Source organism: Trichoderma breve, chromosome 1 (assembly GCF_028502605.1).
Source record: "Trichoderma breve strain T069 chromosome 1, whole genome shotgun sequence".
Lineage (NCBI taxonomy): Eukaryota > Fungi > Ascomycota > Sordariomycetes > Hypocreales > Hypocreaceae > Trichoderma > Trichoderma breve.
The window spans coordinates 4,278,742-4,299,355 of record NC_079232.1 but is presented as its reverse complement, the minus strand read 5'-3'; the positions used below and the strand labels follow the sequence as shown (position 1 = coordinate 4,299,355).

Sequence of the window (20,614 nt, the reverse complement as noted above, 5' to 3'; positions counted from 1 at the left end):
GCCTCCGAGATGGCAATGGCATCAACCGGCGTTGGGGGGAGTGGCGTGAGCATGACCTTTTAATATTTTGTATATATACGAACTTTGTGCACGCCCTAGACATATACTTAATACAGCTCAACGTCAGTTCAATGGTTAAAATTACGCTTCCTGCCTGTCCTTGTAAACCAACATGATTATTGGGTTATTTAGCCATATAGAGGCATGGCCAGTAATAATTTACACGTACTTTAAAATGCAACACGCTGGGATGGTGACCCACTCGTTATGTAAGCGAACCAGAGCTTCAGTAGAATATTTTCTTACGATAAATTTCGCAGCCTTGGATCCATTCTTGTTTTGTTTCCTCATGCTACTAACAAGCTCTACATTATCCAAGTACACCATGGATGGCAACAATGGTAAATGGTAAAGCTATCAGATATCGAGGTTTCAAGTGACTCGATCATTGGCCTTTAATTCAAGGTCTTCACCATCCCATTGAGGAGCATGCTCGTCACGCCAAATCTACTTCTTTCATGGATATACAACTGATTCGCTATTGTTTTACTCCCTTTTCGCTGAGGGAGGCATCAATCACAGCTACGACAACGTACAACTTGATCATTAAACGTTTGCATATTATTCATGCTACCACTTGCCCTGACAGCCACCGCCATACTAGCTCTGGCAACTGAGACGTCTCTCCATACGTTTTTCGGTACTCGTTCAGGGCAAAGAACAAGCTCGCGATTCCGATTAAGCCGGAGCGTCAATTGCCATCCTCTTGCTGAAAGGCGGGAGGTGCATAGTTGAGGCTTGACTTTGTGGATCCAACATGATTTCTCCCAAATAAAAGCCCGTGTAAATATATAAACAACCCCAGTGCGCCGTTGCGATAGATTTTTAAAATACCCTTCCTTTGTGCTTGGTGAATTCCCCCTTACTAGAAAAAAAGCCTTCGATGTGCTGTTGATATTCAAGCTCGTATAATAATCCACCGGCGCTCACTTCAGCACCGTATGAGCGCCACGAGCAGCCAGGAACTGCTCCGCAGAGCTCTGAGGCAGTGTTCGGATCAAGCCAAACACTTCCTTGTTGTGATACCGCAGTCGAGTCTTAGGATCCAAGTAAGGCGCCGGAAGGCCCGTAATATCGCAGTAATGCTTCGAATGTGCTAATGACGGCGCCGACTCAATATTTGTGTACGTCGCGTTCGGGGCCGACACAGCTCCAGCCCCTCCCACAGGCGGCTTCAACGTCTTCTCCAGCACGAGCTTCGACAAACTACGCGAAGCCTGCGCAAGGTTTGGCGGCGGCGGGTTCCCATTCGTGCTTGTGGCCGGCGTCGAGGTGCCGCTGGTCGAGAGGCCATCGTCGGCCGCGGGGGTCGCATCGCCGCTGACATCTTGTGGAGTTGCAAGGGCAGACGCCTCTCGTTTCGACGCGTCGCCTACGATGGCCTTGAGGTTCTTGTTTCGGCGCTGGTTGGGCTTCCAATTGGGGTTGCGGAAGTTCTTGTGGATGGAGTGGATGTCGAGCTGTTCGAGCAGCTGGATATGCGCGAGCTGCGCTTCTGTTGGAGCGGCCATGGCGGGATGGGATGTGGTATTAATCGAGGTATAGGGGATTATACAAAGGAATTGGAAATTAGTGTTTGTGGTGACCGTTTTGGAGAGATTATTGATGAGGCGGAATGATCAGGCAACTGATGAAGGGATCGACTGGCCAAGGTCAGAGCCTCCTAGCCTTGTACTACTGCTTAGTCATGGATGTGATGCTCTCGCTGAGCTCACCGAAGACAGGCTGATAGCACGCTGTAAAGTACAAGGTACAGGCGGAAGTGCTGCTAATTGGGAGCCCCTCTATCTTTGTCTCTGAGTTGCCATAACATATCATCAACAACCATCCACCGAGGAGCCGCGGAAGCCTTCCTTTTTAAATATGGTATTTATTAGAATCGTACATGGATATTTGAACGTGGATTTGCTGATTCAGGTACAGGAGAGCCCACACGAGCACCAGCAGAACCTGCTGCTTTCGCGTATCATCACAAACGTCGTATGGCCATCCACTACCAAGACTGATGTGAGGCTTTGACTAATGAATGCAGGAAAAACTAAACGAAGCAATCGTTGTGATGAACAAGAGCCTTCAGGTAGGTTTTTGTTGTCATGTATCTATTGTGCTGTTTACCAATGTGGCGCAGGAGATTAATGTTCAAAACATGAACGTGGAGCTCGTCGCCCAGATGTTCAAAAACTACCAGTCCAACGTCCTGTTTCATCTTGAAGGTGCGTTGATCTTGGAATGCGATGAATGAGTGCTCTTAACAAGATTCTAATTCTATAAAATAGCCACGGATAACTTGAAGCCTCCTTCATGATGTTTTGTAAATGAACTTTTGGTGTATTTGTTATGACATTGGTTGTTGGGTGGTATTACAGAGAGAATGGATGGCAGTGTTCAAGATACCAAGATATAAACGACGAATATGAATTAATAAAAATGGAATAAAAATTCCTGTTAAATGAACAAATACTAATACTTTGCCCATTGTAGAAAGAACCTGGCATCTTAATAGGGGCCGTCCAACTTGTCTTCATACGGTGCATACGCACTCGTGTACTGCTACTTGCGCTGCCTGTCTCAAAGCCCGTGAGGCGACCAAAAGAAACGTCCGACGCGCTTGCGTTTAGCGGCATGGACCCGCGCCAATGCATTTGCCCGTCATCAGCCTTGCAGCCTCGCGATTATCCATTGAACCTTTTCAAGCTCGACAACGTCTTCAGATCCCCCAATTGGCCATCATCCAACAACGGCCATCCATCAAAATCCGCCCACGCACATCGAATTCTCTCCTCCCCAACATGGTCTCTGCTTAGACCTTGTGAGAGCTACGTCCTGCAACTCCTGCGATAAACTCCCTTCCGACGAAATCATAATCATGGCTCCCTCTGCCATCGACGACCGAGTGCCCCAGGCACCGCACGAAAAGACATATCCGCCGGCCAAGATCTTCCCCGTCAAGGAAACCAAGTTTGAAAAGTTCATCGAGCCCCAGACCGACGGCTACAAGAGAGCGCTGGAGCAGCCCGGCAATGCTGCCATCGTGATAGATAATGGTGAGCCGTCGCACCGACTCGGAAGACCTAAGGAAGGGGGACTGACAGTGTGTAGGATCCTCCGCTGTTCGAGCAGGATGGTCGTTCGAGTCCGCACCCCGGATAAACATACCACCCATCATGGCCAAGTACCGCGATAGAAAGCTTGCAAAGACCTTTTCCTTTGCCGGCTCAGACTGCTACGCCGATACGACGGCACGAGGCCATATCCGAAACGCATTCGAGGCCGGTACCGGCATTATAAGTAACTGGGATGTGGCAGAGCATGTCCTGGATTACGTCTTTCTGAAGCTGGGCATGAACGATGCCAGCGGCTCCATCGATGTTCCCGTGGTCATGACAGAAGCCGTCGCAAACTTGCCTTATTCAAGGAAATGCAAGTCAAATCCAACCCCAAATTAAAGACTGGTCACCAAGAGATTTCAATCAGCTAACATTTTGCCCTACATCTAGCAATGACCGAGATCATTTTCGAATGCTATGGCGCACCATCCCTCGCCTACGGTATCGACTCTCTCTTCTCGTACAGGCATAACAATGGAAAGACGGGATTGGTCGTATCCTCTTCTCATACATCTACTCACATAATACCAGTCTACAACTCAAAAGCAGTCCTTTCTCAAGCCACAAGACTGAACTGGGGTGGCTACCATAACGCCGAGTATCTGCTGAAGCTGATAAGGTTGAAGTACCCTTCCTTTACAGGTAAACTCAACTCTTCACAAGCAGAGCACATGATACAGGATCATTTTTATGTCTCCAAGGATTATGACAACGAGATTCGCGATTACCTTGACTGGAATGGCCTGGAAGATCGAGATATTGTCATCCAATACCCCTTTACAGAGGAAGTGATTGTTCAAAAGAGCCAGGAAGAGCTGGATCGCATCGCAGAGCGCAAAAAGGAGAGCGGAAGAAGATTACAGGAGCAAGCTGCCAAGATGAGACTCGAAAAGCTCATTAAGAAGGAACAAGATTTGGAGTACTACAAGAACCTCCAGGGTCGGTTAGTCGACGAGACGAAGAAGGAAACGCGGCGTCTGCTCGACAGTCACGATATCAAAGACGAGGGCCAGTTGGAAAAGATTATCAAGGAGCTGGAGAAGTCAATCAAGAAGGCCCGCACCAAGGACGTAGGGGGCGATCCTGAAGAGGAGCAAGAACAACCAGATTTCAGTCTCCTGGAAATTCCAGACGAGGAACTCGACGAAGCACAAATAAAGCAAAAGCGGCAGCAACGTCTTCTCAAATCTAATCACGAAGCTCGAGCTCGTGCTAAGGCTGAAAAGGAGGCAGAGAAGGCCCGCATCGCCGAGGCCGAGCGGCTCGACCAGGAGCGTCGTGAGAATGATTTAGACGGATGGCTCGACAAGAAGCACCAAGCCTTGCAGAATACGCTCCAAAAGATCAAGGAGCGCGATAGGTTGAAGCAAGACTTGGGTAACCGCAAGTCTCTCGCATCTCAGATTCGCATGAAGAGCATCGCCAACCTCGCTTCCGACAACCCGACGAAGAAGAGGCGGCGCGGTGGTGATGACGACAACTTTGGTGCCAACGATGACGACTGGGGCGTCTATCGCCAGATTGCAGTGGGAGACAACAGCGATGAAGAGCAAGAGGAGGAAGATCTCGCTTCGACCCTGAAAACGCTGGAGCAGGATCTGCTCAAGTACGACCCCAACTTTACCTACGAAAACACCCAGGAGGCGCAAACCGTCTGGTCCAAGTCTCTACTCCACGCCTTTACGCGCGGCCCGCGGCCCATCGATCCGGCTTCCCAGGCAGAGCTGCACCAGATCCATCTCAACGTCGAGCGCATCCGCGTGCCCGAGGTCGTCTTCCGGCCTTCCATCGCGGGCGTTGACCAGGCCGGCATCATTGAGATTGCGGGCGACGTGCTCACGCAGCGCCTGGGAAGTTTGCCCAACCGCGACGACTTCCTCAAGGACATTTTCCTCACGGGCGGCAACACCCTGTTCCGCAACTTTGACGACCGTGTAAGAGACGGCCTGAGGGCTCTGCTGCCGGCGGATTCGCCGCTCCATGTGCGTCGGGCTGAGGATGCGCTGCTGGATGCTTGGAAGGGCGCTGCTGGGTGGGTTGGGTCGTCGGCTTGGAAGACTGCGGCGATAACGAGGGAGGAGTATCAGGAAAAGGGGGCGGAGTATATCAAGGTGAGTTTTGTCCTGTCATTGCCTCTTTGCTTTTCTCAAAATTTGTTTTTGCTAACCACTCTTGATGTATGTGCAGGAACACGACATGGGCAACTCATATGCGTGAAAATGTTTGGATGGGGGAGTCACTTCATAAGTTCACTTTTTTTAACGTCTCGGTAGTCTTTAATATACTTCCATTTATTCGGGTAATTTCCATTTTCAACATCCAAATCATTCCATCACCCGCAACAGGTAGAAGAAAGAACGAGCTGTTTCTCTACCATTAGTTTCCTCCAAACTCACCATCCTATAATATCGTAAGCATCATTGCACATAGCCAAAGCACTCGCTTTGCCTCTTATTATATAATCGTATGCATGTCGTGTTCTCATAAGCAACCATTCTCCTGTTTTATTTTCTCTTAAAAAAGCTCTTCTACATTCAGTTCGGTATTTCCGCCTCACACACACAAGTTCCCCTCCCAATCACCACACACACACATCCCAATATTGATATCACTTAAAAATTCCCACCACAAAAAACACAAAAGGAAAAGGGGGTTATAAACTTGCCCAAGTCACACGCCCTCTATAGAGACACATCAAGAGAGGATCGAGGGGACATAGACACAAAGGAAACCAAGAAATAAAAAAAGTGTATGATGAAAAAAAAAAAGATAATTTCATATTAGAAACACAAAAATGGTCTCTTTCTCCCGGAACGCCACACCCATCGATTTAAAAGAACCCCCCTTTCCTTGATTAAGAAACAAACAGAAATAAAAACAAAGCTGCGTCTGGATTATATCTGCACATACAACGCAATGACAGCCCTCAAACGCCACCAGCAAGAACTAGCCCTTTAAAATGAAAGAATAGAGGAAGAATAGACAAACGCTTTCTTGGTCACCAAGTAGGTAGCTTTTTCTTTTTTAAAATCCAGCCTCGGTCAAGCTTCTTGTTTCTAGGGCTGGCTTGGTCGTTCTTCTGGGTTCAATGACCTGTTCAAGTCGTCCGCAGTGGGACGAGGCGTGTTGTCCTGCTCGCCTGCCGGGTCAGTCTTGAAAGGCGGGCTAGGATATGTCTGCGACCGCTCAACCATCTGCTCCTGAGCGGCGAGGCCAGCGACGGCCTGTGCGACAGCCTCGAGAGGGGTGCCGACGCCAGAGTTGCTGCTGTTGGTAGCCTGCGGTGGCGGGGGCGGCTGGTGGTGCTGCTGATGCTGCTGCTGGTGGTGCTCAGGGACGCTGGGCGGAGGAGGCGCGGCAGACGAGGGCTGCGAGAGGTTGACGTTGGGAGGGGGCGGTGGGAATTCGCCCTGGGTATCAAGCAGTCGAGACTGGAGGTGGATGACATATTCGCGGAGCGCGTAGTTTTCGGATTGCATCGACTTGTACGAGTGCTCCAAGTCGGCCAGGTCGCGAACTTGCTGCTCCAGCTTCTTGATGTAGCCCTCCTTGCGCTGTCTAAAAGCCCGCTGTAAGAAGAATACGAGTCAGCAATTGCGACGCCATTGACGTGAATTGAGCATGTTTTGGGCGCAACCCAGGCGCTTGCTGGTAGTTCATCCACATAGGGACGCGATGGCGATGCGCAATGGCTTAATGCAAGTCATGCGAACCAATCCGAGCGTTGCCGGCGCCGTCTTCTCGGCTGACCAATCCGGCATTACCCAGCAACAACCCAGACAGCGCCAGCGCCATCGCCAAGTGAATTGGATGAATAACGAAGCTGAAACCAAGACAAACTCACCTGTGCAGCTCTGTTCTGGGCGGCGCGCTTAGACTGCGACAACTCGCGCTTCGCCTTGCGGCCATCAGCGGGATTGGAGTCGTCCATGGACATTTGCTGCGGCGGCGCGGGGGCCAGGGGCACAGCCGAAGGTCCGGGACCAGCAGGGCCAGGGCTGTGGCCGGCGGGAGGCACCATGGGCATCATGTTGGCAGCGGGCGCGTGGCCGACGGAAGCTCGAAGATCGGGGTGGATGTGCGCTTCAGCGTCTAGCTTGGCGAGAGGGCGGGAGACGTCTTGAGGCGCCAGGACGTCGTATCCATTCGGCGGCCGCGACGGAGCTCGGGGATCGCGCGCGCTCGGGTTTGGCGAGGCGGACGAGGCAGCGGAATCGTGGTTCTGGAGGAGCTCGAGCTGTGCGCGCAAGTGCTGTTCTGGAGAGCCAGCTTGTGTTAGCTCAGCGATCATGAGACGGCGTCCCAGGATGGAGCGACGGCGTTAAGGACGGAGGAAGAAAAAAGTAGAGGAAGAGGGCCGATGTGTGGTTCAATGGGATGCCAATCGAGGCGAATCAACAAGGGAGAAATATGTTAGGGCAGATGGTGATGTGGTAAGCGGATCGTGGTGTCGTGTGGTTGTTGTTTTCAAAGCCGCTGGTCCTGGAGCAATGGCAAAGGAGTAATACGGACCGTCGGCGTCTAGGTCGCGCGCCAAGCGGCGTTTGAGAGACGGAATAGGATTTATAAAACCCGGAGGAATCCGACAGGCAACTAGAAAAGCTGCCGGGCAATTTTCCTCTTTATTTTTGGCGGACGGCGTTGAGGGGACGAGGCCGAGACAAGCAGCCGCACAGGTGGTGGATGTTGATGATGCTTATGCTGATGCCGATGCTAGTGGGAGCAGTGCCCTTTTACAGCAACGCCGAGCAGAAGCGCAAGCAACAAGCAAGCACAAGTAGAATATTGGAGGGGAGAACCAGGGCCGGGCCGGGATAGGAATAGGAATAGGAATAGGATAGACAAGACGAGGGCAGAGACAGACAGGCCAAGTTCGAGGGAAAACGAGAAGCAAAAGAGCAAAAGAGAAAAAGAACTGCTCAACTAACCTTGCGTGTTTGCGCCGTTGGCGGGAGAGCTCTGCATTGCTCGAGGACTCTGACTCAGCATCCGGGACGAGTCGTAGGCAGAGCAGCTTAAAGAGCGAGGAGAGGCAGATTGAGCTTCGCAGATTTTTGATGACTACTCAGAGGGGGGCAGAATTGCTGACGTGAAACATGGAAAATCCAAGTGCAAGACGAGCTGGATGCGACGGGATTATGTAACAGCGGCGTGGCGGGATTGCCTGGGAAAATGGCGTGGCTGGCGGGCTTGTGCTCCGTGCTCCGTACAGTACGGGGTTCGGTTCTTCTTTTCTTCTTTTCGTCTGCTTCTCCAGGTCCGCCCTTTCTGGTCTGCTTTTTGCTTTTGCTTTTGCTTTTTTTTCTTGGCTTGGGTTGTGCACAAAAGTGAATGGGGCTTGATGATGACTGATCGGATTCCGGGACGCGGAAAGGTTGGGTAATGATTTGAGGAGAGCACTAGCGGGAGGGAAAAGAAGATGGACTCGACCTGACCTGAGTGAATCGAATCAAATCAAATGTCCGGAGAACCGATGCAGGCATGGCATGGCATGGGCACGACCCAAGTACCTGACGGCTGCCTGTGCTTGTGCTGCGCTGCGCTGGAGATGGCGCGGAACCTGCGGCTACTTTGAGGGCCTTGCAGCGGAGGCTCAACTGATACCCAAGTCCGCTGCAGATTTACCAAGACACGCCACGTACTGCCCCATCCCTCCCACTTGCCGCTGCTCAACATTGTCAAGTTGCGACCAAGTACACGGCCGTATTGTCTTAGCACTGTCCCGGGTATCAGGCTCGAGCGGTACTTGGGAGACGATTTGTACCGGACCTCCGTGCCGCATTACTCCTCCACAGTAATGGTGCTTCTGCTGCCACACATACAGTAAGCCGTCAATACCTATTTGAGCCAGTGGTGCCGAGTACGGTGAAGGTGTAGATGACTACAGGTGCATAATAAGGGTACCACAGCCGTATGTTCTCTACCTGTATCTGTCTGTATACTACTACCGTATATACCACCCAAACCCGAAGCAATAGAAACACAGCATCAACGCGTCTCCTCACCAAAAGACGGCATTGACATCGGCAACAACAGCAACACCACCATTTACTTGGCAGTACCTTACAGCACAGTCCTAGTCAAAACAGCCACGTCGGCAGCGTAGGAGTCCAGCCGCGTCCAGTCCATCAGTCCATACAGCCGTCTCTCTTTTGTTTTGTCACGCCTGCGGGCGCCTCGGCCTTGACTGATCCCGGCTTCCAAGCCGACACCTGCAGCTCCTCAAAACCCGATCGGAGTTTGTCAGCAGTGTTCCGTATTAGCCCCATCAGGGCTAGCGAGATTAGTCATGTTTGATAAGAAGTGGGTTCTCTTCGCTGTCGGATAAATGGGGTCTTCCCTCGCTATATTGCGCCGGAAGCGGTAAACGGTGCCCCAATTTTCAGTACCGCTGCAGTACGGAGCAACACAGCGCCCACCCCGGCCGCTTGAATGTATCCGAAGGTAGTTCGTGCATGAGGGCAGAATACAGTGCCAATATTATGCCGCTTACGATGCCGCACACACAGTGCATATTGGACTCCCGTTTGCACAGTCAGCCGCCTTCTTTCGATTTCTTCTACTACCACTTCTTCGCCAGCCACCAAATACGAGTCACGATTTCTCCTCGGGAGGGGTGTCTGGTTGGTGGCACTGATTCGTCCATGGCCCATGTCCCTTTTTGCCTTTTTACGTGATGACATGGCCTGCCACTGGACTGGCATGGGGGACAAAAGCTGGAATGAGGAGCTTATTTCCGAGCCTGGCTCTGGGAAGAGGGAGAGGCATGGTTCTTCGAACAAAAAGAAAAGACAAACAGCTTCGAGCGGACCGCGTCAAGAGCTGCAGCGCAATTCGATGGGGCCTCCGCGTCTCGCCTTACGGCTTACCTCTTTTCGACGGCTCGTGCTAACCCACGTAGTCAAAAACAAACACGCCCTTGATCACTAATACGCTTTGATGCTCTCGAGGGTCCCCGTACTCGTACAAAGTCGACTAACCACAGTCAGTGCCATGATTACTCGCCCAGACGCCAGACGCAGCAATGGCGTTGGACTGTCTGCCACCTCTGGATCGAGTTCTTTCTCCGCTGGTGACATTATTGGGCTCCGAACAATGCCAGAGTTTGGCAGCTGTACGTCAAGCATGTGTGGACGAAGCACAAGTGTGCTCTGTTGGCAGAATCAAGAGACCCGCCCTGTCCGAAGCTAGGTACCACTACTGTACTTTGCGTCCCTCTTCGAGTGAGGAAGAAGGATCTCTCGGATGTTTCCAAACACGCCAGCACTGGCCCGTCCAACAAATTGGGTTATATCTACGCTCTACAGTATGCTCCTCGACGTGTTGCTTCTACAGTACGGAGCATGGAGCGTGGAGTGCAGTAGTAAGCTCAAAAATTGCCCCATCAGGCATTAGCTCGACCTTTGATTACATAGTAGCATTCCTTATGCTTGTGTCATCCCACCTCGGAATCGACAGGCTACTGGATTCAATGACAAGCTGCGTCCTGCTATCTCCGGCCAAGGTCCCTCGGCAAGTCCCGTTTTTGCCGGATCTCTCTCGGGAAACCATGCTCTCGATACGGAATAGCCTCCTCGGTGACTTTTTCATTCGCGATAGTCTAGATGCGGAGTCTACTACTGTAGCACGCGAGTCTATCGATCAAGGTGCAAACAATGGAGGCCGTGTTGTGGATGGGTACTTGCACCCGGTACTTGACAGCCGATCTGATAACGATCCGTGATTTCTAGATGGAATTCCTGGTTCTTCGTGAGCGGAAATCGTATGTGTTCGTATGCAGCTACCCAGCGGTTCCCGAGTCAAAGCAGCATATGAAATATATAGTCGAGGTCTGTATTTTGATTACGCTTTGACTTCGATGGCATCCTACAAGGTGCATCTTACAACAACATGGGCAACTTTTCGCGAAGCTTGATACCAAATTCGGCTGTCCAATTGCATGACAGCAGACCATTACACGCCGGAAATAGCATTCATAATTAAGGGGGCGTCTATTCTTCCAAGGAAGAAATGGTCAACTCGTGACTTCTAGAGCAACTCATCAGATATCTGAGTTGGCATCTTGGGCCGACTCTTGAACAACTTGCCGCCTTTCCATACGTGCGTTATGTTACTGGTGTCCGTCAAGACTCGGATATCATTCAGCGGGTTCTTGACAACAGCGATAATATCGGCATCATATCCCGCCTTTAACTGCCCGCTCAACGGTGCCAGCCCTCCAAGGGTCTCTGGTCCATTGGCTGTTGCGCTTTCAATCGCCTGAAGTGGTGACATACCCAGTTCTACCGCGTACGTGAGTTCATGTGCATTGTTGCCGTGTGAGAGGGCCGATGCTCTCGCACTACTGGTCATGTCGGTTCCTAGAGCAACTTTGACTCCTCTCTTAATGGCCACTTTATATGCGTTCCTGGACTGGTCATAGATGCCAAGCAGCTTGCGTTTGACCGGAGCAGGGAGCAGATCGCTGTAGTCTCGAGCTAGAATACGGATAATGTGCTGCGTAGGGACGAAGATGGCATCCTTCTCAAGCATAACGTCGGCCACTTCATCGTCGAGGTAGCAGCCATGCTCAATGGACTTGACGCCCGCTCGAAGCGCAGCCAGAATACCAGCTTTACCCATGGCATGAGCGGCCACTGATCGTCGGCTTCGAGCCGCCTCTTCGACGATGGCCTTGAGCTCCTCGTCCGAGAACTGGCGGTCTTCCGGGTCATCGTTGAGACTGCCGACACCTCCGGTGGAGCAGACTTTGATGCAACGAGCACCTCGTCGTACCAAGTTACGAACCGCCTTGATGCAATCGTCGACGCCATCGCATACACCAATGGGACTGCCGCCGCACTTCATGGCAGCCATGACCGTGCTGATGGGCGCTGAGTGGTCATCAGCGTGGCCGCCTGTGATGGACAACGGAGCAATCGCGGAATAGATGTTGGGTCCGATCAGGGGGCCGTTCTTCACGGCGGGCCACAAGTCTCCTCCGTATCCTCCCAGCTCCCGCACCGACGTGTAGCCGGCCAGAAGCGTCTCCTTCAGATCATCAACCGTGACGGCGCCGGCCAGGGCATTGTAGCCTGGGAGGTATGAGCCCATCGAGGCCAGGTCGCTAATGACGTCCAACCCCATGAAGTGGACGTGGCAGTCCCACAGGCCCGGCATCAGCACAGGCACATGTCTCGGCGGGATATTCTGATACTTGGGCGGCCTGTCGAAATAGCTGCCAACCCACTCAATCTTGCCGCCTTTGATGGCAAGCGCTCCGTTGTTTATGGGCTCTCCGCGGCCGGGAATCAGCAGTGTCGCTACGAGGAGAGATACAGTCTCGCTGTCTTCGACTGGAGGCTCTGAAGCAATATGTGAGGGGTGAAGGGGGGGCTGGATAGGAACGCGCATATTAACGGGAGTTTGGAGCAATTATAGAGCAACTCGAATCCAAGGACAGGAGATTTTTTTTTTACCAAATCAATTTGACAAGAAGAAGCGTGCAGAAAAATAAAAAGGAATGATAGCTATATCCAACGGTGATGGGCTAGCAGGCGTCCTTTTATAGCTCCTTGGCGGTTATCACACCCGCATTGCGTGGCTGGGGAATCCTCCAAAGGGAGCTTATATGACATGGAGATACGATCAATACGATTTAGGCGCACCACTTGCCCGAACAGGATCCTGGCTAAATGCACTCCTACAAAAGATCTTGAGACGGACGTTAGCTGTTGGTTGTGGAGCGGGTACAGGGGCCGGAGACTGATGGAAGCTATCGAAGCGGGGACTTCGGGATCATCGAGATTCTATCTGTTTTTATCTAATTGAGGGATTGGCAATGAGATGATTGAAGCAACGAATACCAATTGTTAAGATATAAATGAAACAGTGTTTAAGCTTTTGATGGATGTGATGTGATATAGATCATTGACGTAGCAGTTATAGACACATACCCTGGAGTGAGCTTAAAAAAATAGCGTCAAAACGAACCTCAACTAAACAGCTCTCAACCAAAACCTCCATCATCCTTCACAAATACCAAAATCACAATTCATCAATGTTCTAGAAAAAGAAAGAAATGTCCCGTTCAAAAATCCCATCCTTACTCTTCTCCTACAAGAACACTTCCCTCGCTAGTTCCGGCATCAGACACGCTAGATTCATGTCCTCTCAATCCCCCAAGCTCGACCAGCTGCTTGTATCGAATGGCGGCAAGTGGACGCTGACGGCTGATGGGGAGGCTTTGGAGCGGAGTTTTAAGTTTAAGAATTTCACAAAGACATGGGTATGTGAATATACATGATGAGATTCGGATTGTTTGGGCTGATGAGTGAGTTTTTTTTTTGGTAGGATTTCATGACGGCTGTTTCGTTGCAGTGCAAGATCTGGAATCATCATCCTGAGTGGTCTAATGTGAGTATAATACATATTTCACGAATGATACATAAAGATGAGAGAATAATGATGGATTGACTATCTAATAGGTTTATAATACGACATTTATTCGGTGGACAACACATGTCCCGAAAGGCCTATCAGACAAGGATATCGGCCTAGCTACTCTCTGTGATTCCATAGCTAAGGATTTTGGTGAATTGGAACCGGAACCGGCAAGTTGCGAGATGAAGACTTTGGCGGATGAGGTTGTCAAGGATGGCAATTGCTGCGTGAAGAAGTAGATGATGGAGATGATGGAGATAAAAGCAATAATTGTGGTAATAGAGATGCTATGAAAAGCTAATCAAGATAACTGTGTAATTTTTCAGTTTCAACCTCGGTCCCTTCAGAATCAAAGTCTTCGAATTGAAAGCGGGCCTAATGAAGCGTATCGTGTTTTCCCAATATGATTGTCAAATACAAGTCCTTGCATATATGAGGACCATCCTACGTGCCTCGTGCAGGGAAGGCCGAGGGTAATCGTGTTCTTCTTGATGGATCGTAGAATGAGTATGTTTTCGGATCATCCTGAATCAATGCCATAGTGTCGTTGCTCTGCTCTCGAGGTGCTGTAAATCCAGCGGATCTCCTGAATCCATGGCACATGAGCTGGAAATATTTTTCCTTCTGTCGGTCTCGGGTGACAGGCTAAATCTCCCCAGTAATGAGACGCCGCCACTACCTGGAAGCCTGTGCAGGTTCTGTAGAGGCTGGAAAGAAGATAGGTTGAAGTTGGGTGATATAGTAAAGGTATATCTGTAGGGTTTGGGGCTGGTGCTCAAAGGCTCAATGTTGTCTGGCCGCGTCTCGTTGTTACGTGTAAGAGTCAATCCCATGGAATCGGTCGTCCAATTTGTTTGCCACAGCGCCCGGTTGCAATTTCCAATGTCCAAATGGTCGAATATGGGGATTCCGAAGTCATGAGTGAAGAAGACATCTGAATCGAGACATGCCCTTGTAAAGACATAATCGAGGCCAAAATTATTATCGAAGCCGAGTAATTGCTGCAAATGTTCGAAGCCTACCGTGGGCATATCGTCTTTATTAGCGCGTTGGAAAAGCCGTTGCTGGCTTTTTGTGATCGTCTGTGAGTCCCGTACGCTGACTAGCGCTTTTGAAATGTTAGAGACGTCTCGGCCAAAGATAGACACCAACTCAGCGACGAAGTGTGCGTTAGTCGGATTGATGTAAGACGTATTCTGTTTTTTCTCGATAGGCGCAACCATGAATATAGCAAATACGGTCGCGTTCAGTTGCAATGGCAATTTGTACTGGTTGATAAGAGTCATCAGATCCTCTACAAGTCCCTTCCTGATATTGAGATATCGGACGTAATCGTGAATATCGTCTTCGATCATTTTGTCATCGAGAAGGTCTAATATGAACTTGTGCCGTTCCAAACCCAAGCTGAGAAGAGGCTGGAGCTTCTCTTGTCCATCAGCGGCGTAGCTAGCGGGACAACAACAAGACTGGGTTTGCGGAGGAAAACAAGGTATGGCTCCATGTTAATCATCGGGGGCATCTGGCTATACGGCATCATGTGCGGTAGGAGCTCCAGCCTCGCCTGTGCGGACATATGACCACGCCCCTGTTATATTTTTCGGTGATTCAACCCTCAAAACAAAGTCCTCAAAGTCAAAGTCACCCAAATGCTTGTAGCTAATCCCTGTGGCCGCAAACACAAGACGTGTTTCTGTCCCCTAATCCACTCCAAAGCAGCCACGGAAAAGTCTGTCAGTTTATCCATCCATTTGAGGAGCCTGATGCACTCAGAGTCTTCAAAACCTGAGATGCCAAGTCTCTGCGCCATAGTGAGATTGTCATCTGTGTAAAACTAAACGGCCGTCGCAATTCCTTGAGAATTCGGGTGTCGCCTGATGTCCACTCATGGACTTGGACTTGCTGCCCGTATCTCCTCGATGTGGAGGTGAGTTGTCTGTCCTTGTATATCTCAAAGTCAAGATCTTCATTGGCCACTATTTTCTGTGACCCAAATGATGTTTTGCTGATGTCTGTGCCCAAGTTGAATCCTACCGTGTGCAACGTGGTGGAAATTTGTTAAAACAGCTTTGTTTGCCCAAACTGGCAATGTTGGTATTTGTTTAATCCATCGCAAGGTGGTTGATGCGAGGTAACTGTAGGCTGTTTCATCAACGTCGAACTCCTCCTTGTTGAGGACCAGTGTGCCTTGTCTGTCCAACTGGTTCTTGTATGCTGCGAAAATCTTTTCTAACCCCTTCATGTTGTTGAGTGTGGTTGCTCCTGTAAACTTCCCATCAGAGGAGTTTAAGTGAGAAGGATACAATCATTAATTCTTTGATCAACCTCTTCCCCAAACAAATCATCATAGCTAACCTGCCTGCCGGCCCTCATCTTTCTGTCGGCCCTCGTCCTCATTGCTTGCCTCTGGGCTGTTTGGCACCGTATGGACCAGATTTACTCCGTCTCTCTCGAATTCCTGAAACGTGCCGTTGGAATTCTGCTAGTCTAATGGGGCCATATTAGATCCAGACATCATTCGAGAAACGTATATTGGCACTTACCGATTCCAATGCGGACGGCCCAAGCCGTTAGAAGGCGCTGATGCTGATGAATAAATTCCAGTGCCTCATCGATGGAAGCTCGAGTCTCGTATAAGTTGCAGAATTGCTAGGGTAGGATCTGAAAACAATGGCTGGCCACGTTCACCAGAGGACCTGGAGATGACGCAAAGGTTGCCTCCGCCGATTAGGAGTAGTACTCTGCAGTCCCTAACCCGAAACTAAAAGACATACCATTGCAATATAATCAGAATCACCGCCTCAGTCATGGCGTTTTATGACACTGTTCGAACCAGGGAGACTTCTTTAGAAAGCCTGTGCTGAGAGCGCCCAAAGTATCCAAAACCTTCTGAACTTGACAGAATGAACAAGCGCGGCAAGTAGCTGGGGTATCGAGCATTTTTTGTATGCTGAGTGATCTGCAGCAAGCCAACCTCGGTCTTGTAAAATGCAAAACATACAGCCGAAACGCTGAAGAAAGAAAGAAATGGATGGGACTCGGTCATCAAAAAGTTAACCTAAGGACCTGCGGCCATGGTCCCTAGTCTTGATCCATGGCGTACCTGCAACCTGGCGAAGCTCAAAGTGTCAAATGCTCGGGCCTGCCGGTCAGGACTCGTGCAGCTCTTTCGCGACTGATGAAAAGTGTAGACTGTAAACACCCCGTTCCAATCTTTTGCGACTGAAGTTGTTACGAGTTGCTGGTGGAACAAGAACAAGACTGAGCTTGGAGACGGCCCCTGTACGCCAGGCTCACCCACTCCTTCACCATCTTCGTGATATCGTGGCATATGAATATGTATGTAACAAGGAAACTTCCACCGTCAGCCTCCACCAATCCGGTCGCCCCTTTTGGTGATGTGAGTTGTTCAGTATGAATAAGCACAGTAGTAGAGACTTCAAGAGGTTGACTAGCAGTATGAAATGCTCATTATCTCGCTCCTTCCTACCGGCTTCCTCGCTGGCATTACGCTTCGCAGCCACGCCATTTTTCTTCCACATCGATCGTCTGGCCTTGCGAGCTACGGCCTGCATCTTCTTGAAGCGGGACTACCGGCTAGTTAGTGGCTAGAAGGCGGCTAGGGAGCAGTTACATACATTATAGCCCTTCTGGGCCAGTTCATGGATCTTCTTGGAGACACCCAAAGTATCGGCGGACACCTTGAGACAACCCTTGTTGCCCAGCTTGCAACGGGTACACTTCGAGAGAAGATATTATACGATCGCGCCTTGTTTCTTGCCAAAGCAGGCTACAAGCACACCCCAAGCCCTCTGAAACTCAATATCTTCTTTCGTATAGCCACCAGATTCCAGGCTTGCTCGAGGCCAAATTTGTTGTATTCAAATGGCGGTTTGGCTAGGCTGGGCCGTCGGCATGGTGCGTGTGTGCAAACATCCAGCAATGCGAAATAACGCAGCTGTTGCCGCTTCTAAGTATAAGATGAAATGGAGTTGGCGGTTGAGGATTCCTTCTTTGACAGCCTGTACACGGCTATGCGAATTTATTATGAGAGTCAGAGGAGAAGCACGCGTGGCCCAGGCATGCATCAGGGAGTATTCCACATTCATTGTTGCAGCTTTCTTCTCAAGACTCCCGGGCTAACCATACTCACTGCTCCCTCCGGGCAGAAGAAGACGTTCTCAAGGTGCCATTATCAATGGGTATCACAACTGTGTTTTGCCTGTTCCAAATTCGCTCAAGGAAATGGTTGTCTGAGAGTGCCGCTTGAGAGATTTTGCCAAATGGTGAGTATCTCAAAGGGTGTTTCGTAGTAAACTCGTGTGCAAAACACTCGTGGCTTATAAGACCTTGATCTCGTGTAAATACTTTAACCGTAGACTAAACGTCTGACCTAAGGAAAGGAATTCTTACTGCTTTATTGTCAAAACTCATGATAAGATGAGGTAGGTAGAAATCAGAATAGTGATGGGACATGTTACTTACTCGTCTTCAGAGTCGTTTTCTTCCATGACCTCATCAGAGTTGCTATCATCCATGTCCCCATCAATGCCGCTGCCGTCCTCGCTTGTCTCTGGGGAGACAGAGCGAGAAGGCTGGGAGAAGGGGTTAGAGGTTGAGGTGGAACCCTGCCCTCGTCTCGAACGACGAGATTTGGGCCTCACCACGGTCCAATCTTCAGTCGCAGGCATCTTGCTCAGGGACTTTCACTTTTCAGGGGTAGATGCAGACGGAGGGTGGGTTGTTGAGAGTGAGTGAGTGTGTGATGGGAGAGATTCCTCCATTGGACGTTGGTTGATTTTTCTTTTTAGTCCTCGCTGTGGGTGTTGGGCACCGTGTGAGCCAGTAGCAGTTCATCAATATCAGGTTTCTCGTTTTCGGCATCTTGGTGTCCCTAATGTCCATGGAGTAACTGTAGATAGGTAGATTTAGAGTCAATTTTCGTTGGTGAGGTGGGAGACAGCTCGAGACGGCTGTGGGAAAGGGTTGGAAGTTGAAGTGGAGCCTTGGTCTCGTCTCGATCGACGAGGTTTAGACCTCACCACGGTCCAGTCTTCAGTTGCAGGCATCTTGTCAGGGGCTTTCAAACTCTCAGGGGTAGATGCACTTGTTGGTTGTTGAGAGAGATGACTATTACTCATCGGTAATTGCATAGAGGGTGAATTCCTTTCTATGGGTGCCAAAATTTGATCCAGGAATCGCAAAAGGTCTAGTGGTTTAGGGTTGATCTTATCTTCGTCGACTTTGGGTCTGCTATTGTGCGGTTGCTTGGGCAGACTGATTTTCCGGCTGCAGTGGATGTAGGCAGCCAAAGACTGCTTGTCCGTGTCTGCGTTGTGGTTTCGAATTGATTGCAAACGGCGTCGGGATTGGTTGAGAACTAGCTTGAAAGTGCAGTGTGTTGGAAACAACTCGTGATGACTCGCCTGTGTATAATCTCCTCGCTTCTCCTAGTCGAATTTGAGGATATACTTCTTTCGCTGATTTTCGTTCCAGTGACGCCACACATCTTGATGGCGATGACGGCGGATTCAGCGGACAAATACAATTAAAAAAGACCAAATCAGAAGAAACAACGGCAACGCAACGATGCTCTAGGATTTGGGAGATTGATATCCCATCATTCCTTGGCATAGGTAGCACCCTTGGTTGATTGACCATGTTGGAGGGCAAAGGGCCATCCTCAACTGTAGAATTCCGGTAGCCCCCTCATTTTGCTCAATGCGTACTGACGACTTTTCGACGCCTCCATCAAAGCACAGCCAGTACTCATTATCCTCCAGTAGTGTCTGTGACGAATAGGCAACCTCTGGTCCATTCGTGTATTGAGATTAGAGAGAATGCGAGAAGTTGTTGCGAACGATTGATTGATGTTGATGCTCAGTTCTAGGCGATGCTGCTATGCGGGGCGACCTTGTAGGTAGGTACGCTCAACCGGTCCCACCTTCCTCAAACATCTTGTACGTCTTAGTGCACTCGCTGTTCGATACTAGGTAGTTGTTTGGTTGTCAGGAGTTGTATCCATTGGTAAAGGTAATTCTTCTGTAGGCGGCACTGAGAAGAGTACAGATCCTCTTCCATTTCCGTGTTGTGGTGTTTTTGGGGTTCCGTTTTCCCGTCGAGTAAAGATGAGCTGTATATACCTTGGGTATAATATGGCAAACTTCAGGATGTAGCTCCGGCAGACAGCTCCCAGCTGGGACCTTCACTTTCCAATCCCTCATTGGAAATCTGTTGGTAAATCTATGGGGCAAAAGTTGACGTGAGTTCCATTGCCCAACCATCCGTGTTTGATGAGTCTTGGGAGAAAAGTAGTTCATATTGAGGATCTATGCCCTGCGTATTTGTGCCAAGTTGTGTGCTGTCTGATGGTCAGTTTTCGAGTGCCCCCGTCAATCTTCTTGCAGTGGATGAAGACCAATTCAAAAAAGGAAGTGTAGAAAGGCGATTATACTCACTTCGTGTTTGAATTTGTACAATTCCTCTCAGATGTCTGATGTGAAGAGTGAAGGCGGGCGTCTGGTAAGACCATTCGCCAGTCAACAGGGCCGTGATGGAAGCGTTGGTTGAAAATGGATAGAATGACTTACGGTAGTCGTCGCCTTCGGGATATGTCTCCACTAGGCGGGTTTTGTAATTCCTTCTGACTGCTCCTTGGCTTCGTTGTTGGCTTTCTATGCCTCCTCTTTGGCAAGTAGCCATGCGTATAGTTGGGTTGCTGCACAGCGAACCCTTTCTGTTGCCCGTTGCAGTCTTGCGACTTTGCTGAGGCTCCGGCTTTCTTGTGCTGCCCAGAGGCAGTCCATTCGCCGGTGGTAAGCTTTCACTAGCGTAGTGCTTGCGAGCGGATGCTCTTCCTATGTGGTACTGTATTAGCACCGCAGAATTTAGAACCCAGGGTATATATGAGTACCACGTACGCTAACTGCCTGTCTACCCCGGTTAGGGGTCCAAGGCAGATATCGCAGGTTGCTAAATTAGTTTACCAGTTAGCCAGATGTATTATGTTAATAGCGACCTTGGGGACC

General features: G+C 50.0%; 8 protein-coding genes across 8 annotated transcripts; 3 read left to right on the top strand and 5 right to left on the bottom strand.

The window, feature by feature from the left end:
- Window positions 1-986: 986 nt before the first annotated feature.
- On the bottom strand, window positions 987-1,571 carry T069G_01292 (uncharacterized protein; the record flags this gene model as incomplete). Its single annotated transcript, XM_056168502.1, has 1 exon — window positions 987-1,571. One exon carries the CDS (start codon window positions 1,569-1,571, stop codon window positions 987-989), a length of 585 nt encoding a protein of 194 aa, XP_056033818.1.
- A 352-nt stretch (window positions 1,572-1,923) lies between these two features.
- Window positions 1,924-2,365, top strand: T069G_01291 (DASH complex subunit dad4 domain-containing protein; the record flags this gene model as incomplete). The annotated part of the gene is made up of 5 exons (XM_056168501.1): window positions 1,924-1,926; window positions 1,984-2,040; window positions 2,093-2,137; window positions 2,189-2,273; window positions 2,337-2,365. 5 exons carry the CDS (start codon window positions 1,924-1,926, stop codon window positions 2,363-2,365), a joined length of 219 nt encoding a protein of 72 aa, XP_056033817.1.
- Window positions 2,366-2,926: 561 nt separating this feature from the next.
- Window positions 2,927-5,384, top strand: T069G_01290 (actin domain-containing protein; the record flags this gene model as incomplete). Its single annotated transcript, XM_056168500.1, has 4 exons — window positions 2,927-3,104; window positions 3,160-3,480; window positions 3,558-5,278; window positions 5,355-5,384. 4 exons carry the CDS (start codon window positions 2,927-2,929, stop codon window positions 5,382-5,384), a joined length of 2,250 nt encoding a protein of 749 aa, XP_056033816.1.
- Window positions 5,385-6,223: 839 nt separating this feature from the next.
- On the bottom strand, window positions 6,224-8,132 carry T069G_01289 (bZIP transcription factor domain-containing protein; the record flags this gene model as incomplete). The annotated part of the gene is made up of 3 exons (XM_056168499.1): window positions 6,224-6,736; window positions 7,012-7,424; window positions 8,096-8,132. 3 exons carry the CDS (start codon window positions 8,130-8,132, stop codon window positions 6,224-6,226), a joined length of 963 nt encoding a protein of 320 aa, XP_056033815.1.
- Window positions 8,133-11,195: 3,063 nt separating this feature from the next.
- T069G_01288 (amidohydrolase family domain-containing protein) lies at window positions 11,196-12,560 on the bottom strand (the record flags this gene model as incomplete). The annotated part of the gene is made up of 1 exon (XM_056168498.1): window positions 11,196-12,560. One exon carries the CDS (start codon window positions 12,558-12,560, stop codon window positions 11,196-11,198), a length of 1,365 nt encoding a protein of 454 aa, XP_056033814.1.
- Window positions 12,561-13,227: 667 nt separating this feature from the next.
- T069G_01287 (pterin 4 alpha carbinolamine dehydratase domain-containing protein) lies at window positions 13,228-13,828 on the top strand (the record flags this gene model as incomplete). Its single annotated transcript, XM_056168497.1, has 3 exons — window positions 13,228-13,434; window positions 13,500-13,562; window positions 13,634-13,828. 3 exons carry the CDS (start codon window positions 13,228-13,230, stop codon window positions 13,826-13,828), a joined length of 465 nt encoding a protein of 154 aa, XP_056033813.1.
- Window positions 13,829-14,119: 291 nt separating this feature from the next.
- T069G_01286 (uncharacterized protein) lies at window positions 14,120-14,944 on the bottom strand (the record flags this gene model as incomplete). The annotated part of the gene is made up of 1 exon (XM_056168496.1): window positions 14,120-14,944. One exon carries the CDS (start codon window positions 14,942-14,944, stop codon window positions 14,120-14,122), a length of 825 nt encoding a protein of 274 aa, XP_056033812.1.
- Window positions 14,945-15,112: 168 nt separating this feature from the next.
- Window positions 15,113-15,828, bottom strand: T069G_01285 (uncharacterized protein; the record flags this gene model as incomplete). Its single annotated transcript, XM_056168495.1, has 3 exons — window positions 15,113-15,286; window positions 15,372-15,562; window positions 15,621-15,828. 3 exons carry the CDS (start codon window positions 15,826-15,828, stop codon window positions 15,113-15,115), a joined length of 573 nt encoding a protein of 190 aa, XP_056033811.1.
- Between the last annotated feature and the right edge of the window lie 4,786 nt (window positions 15,829-20,614).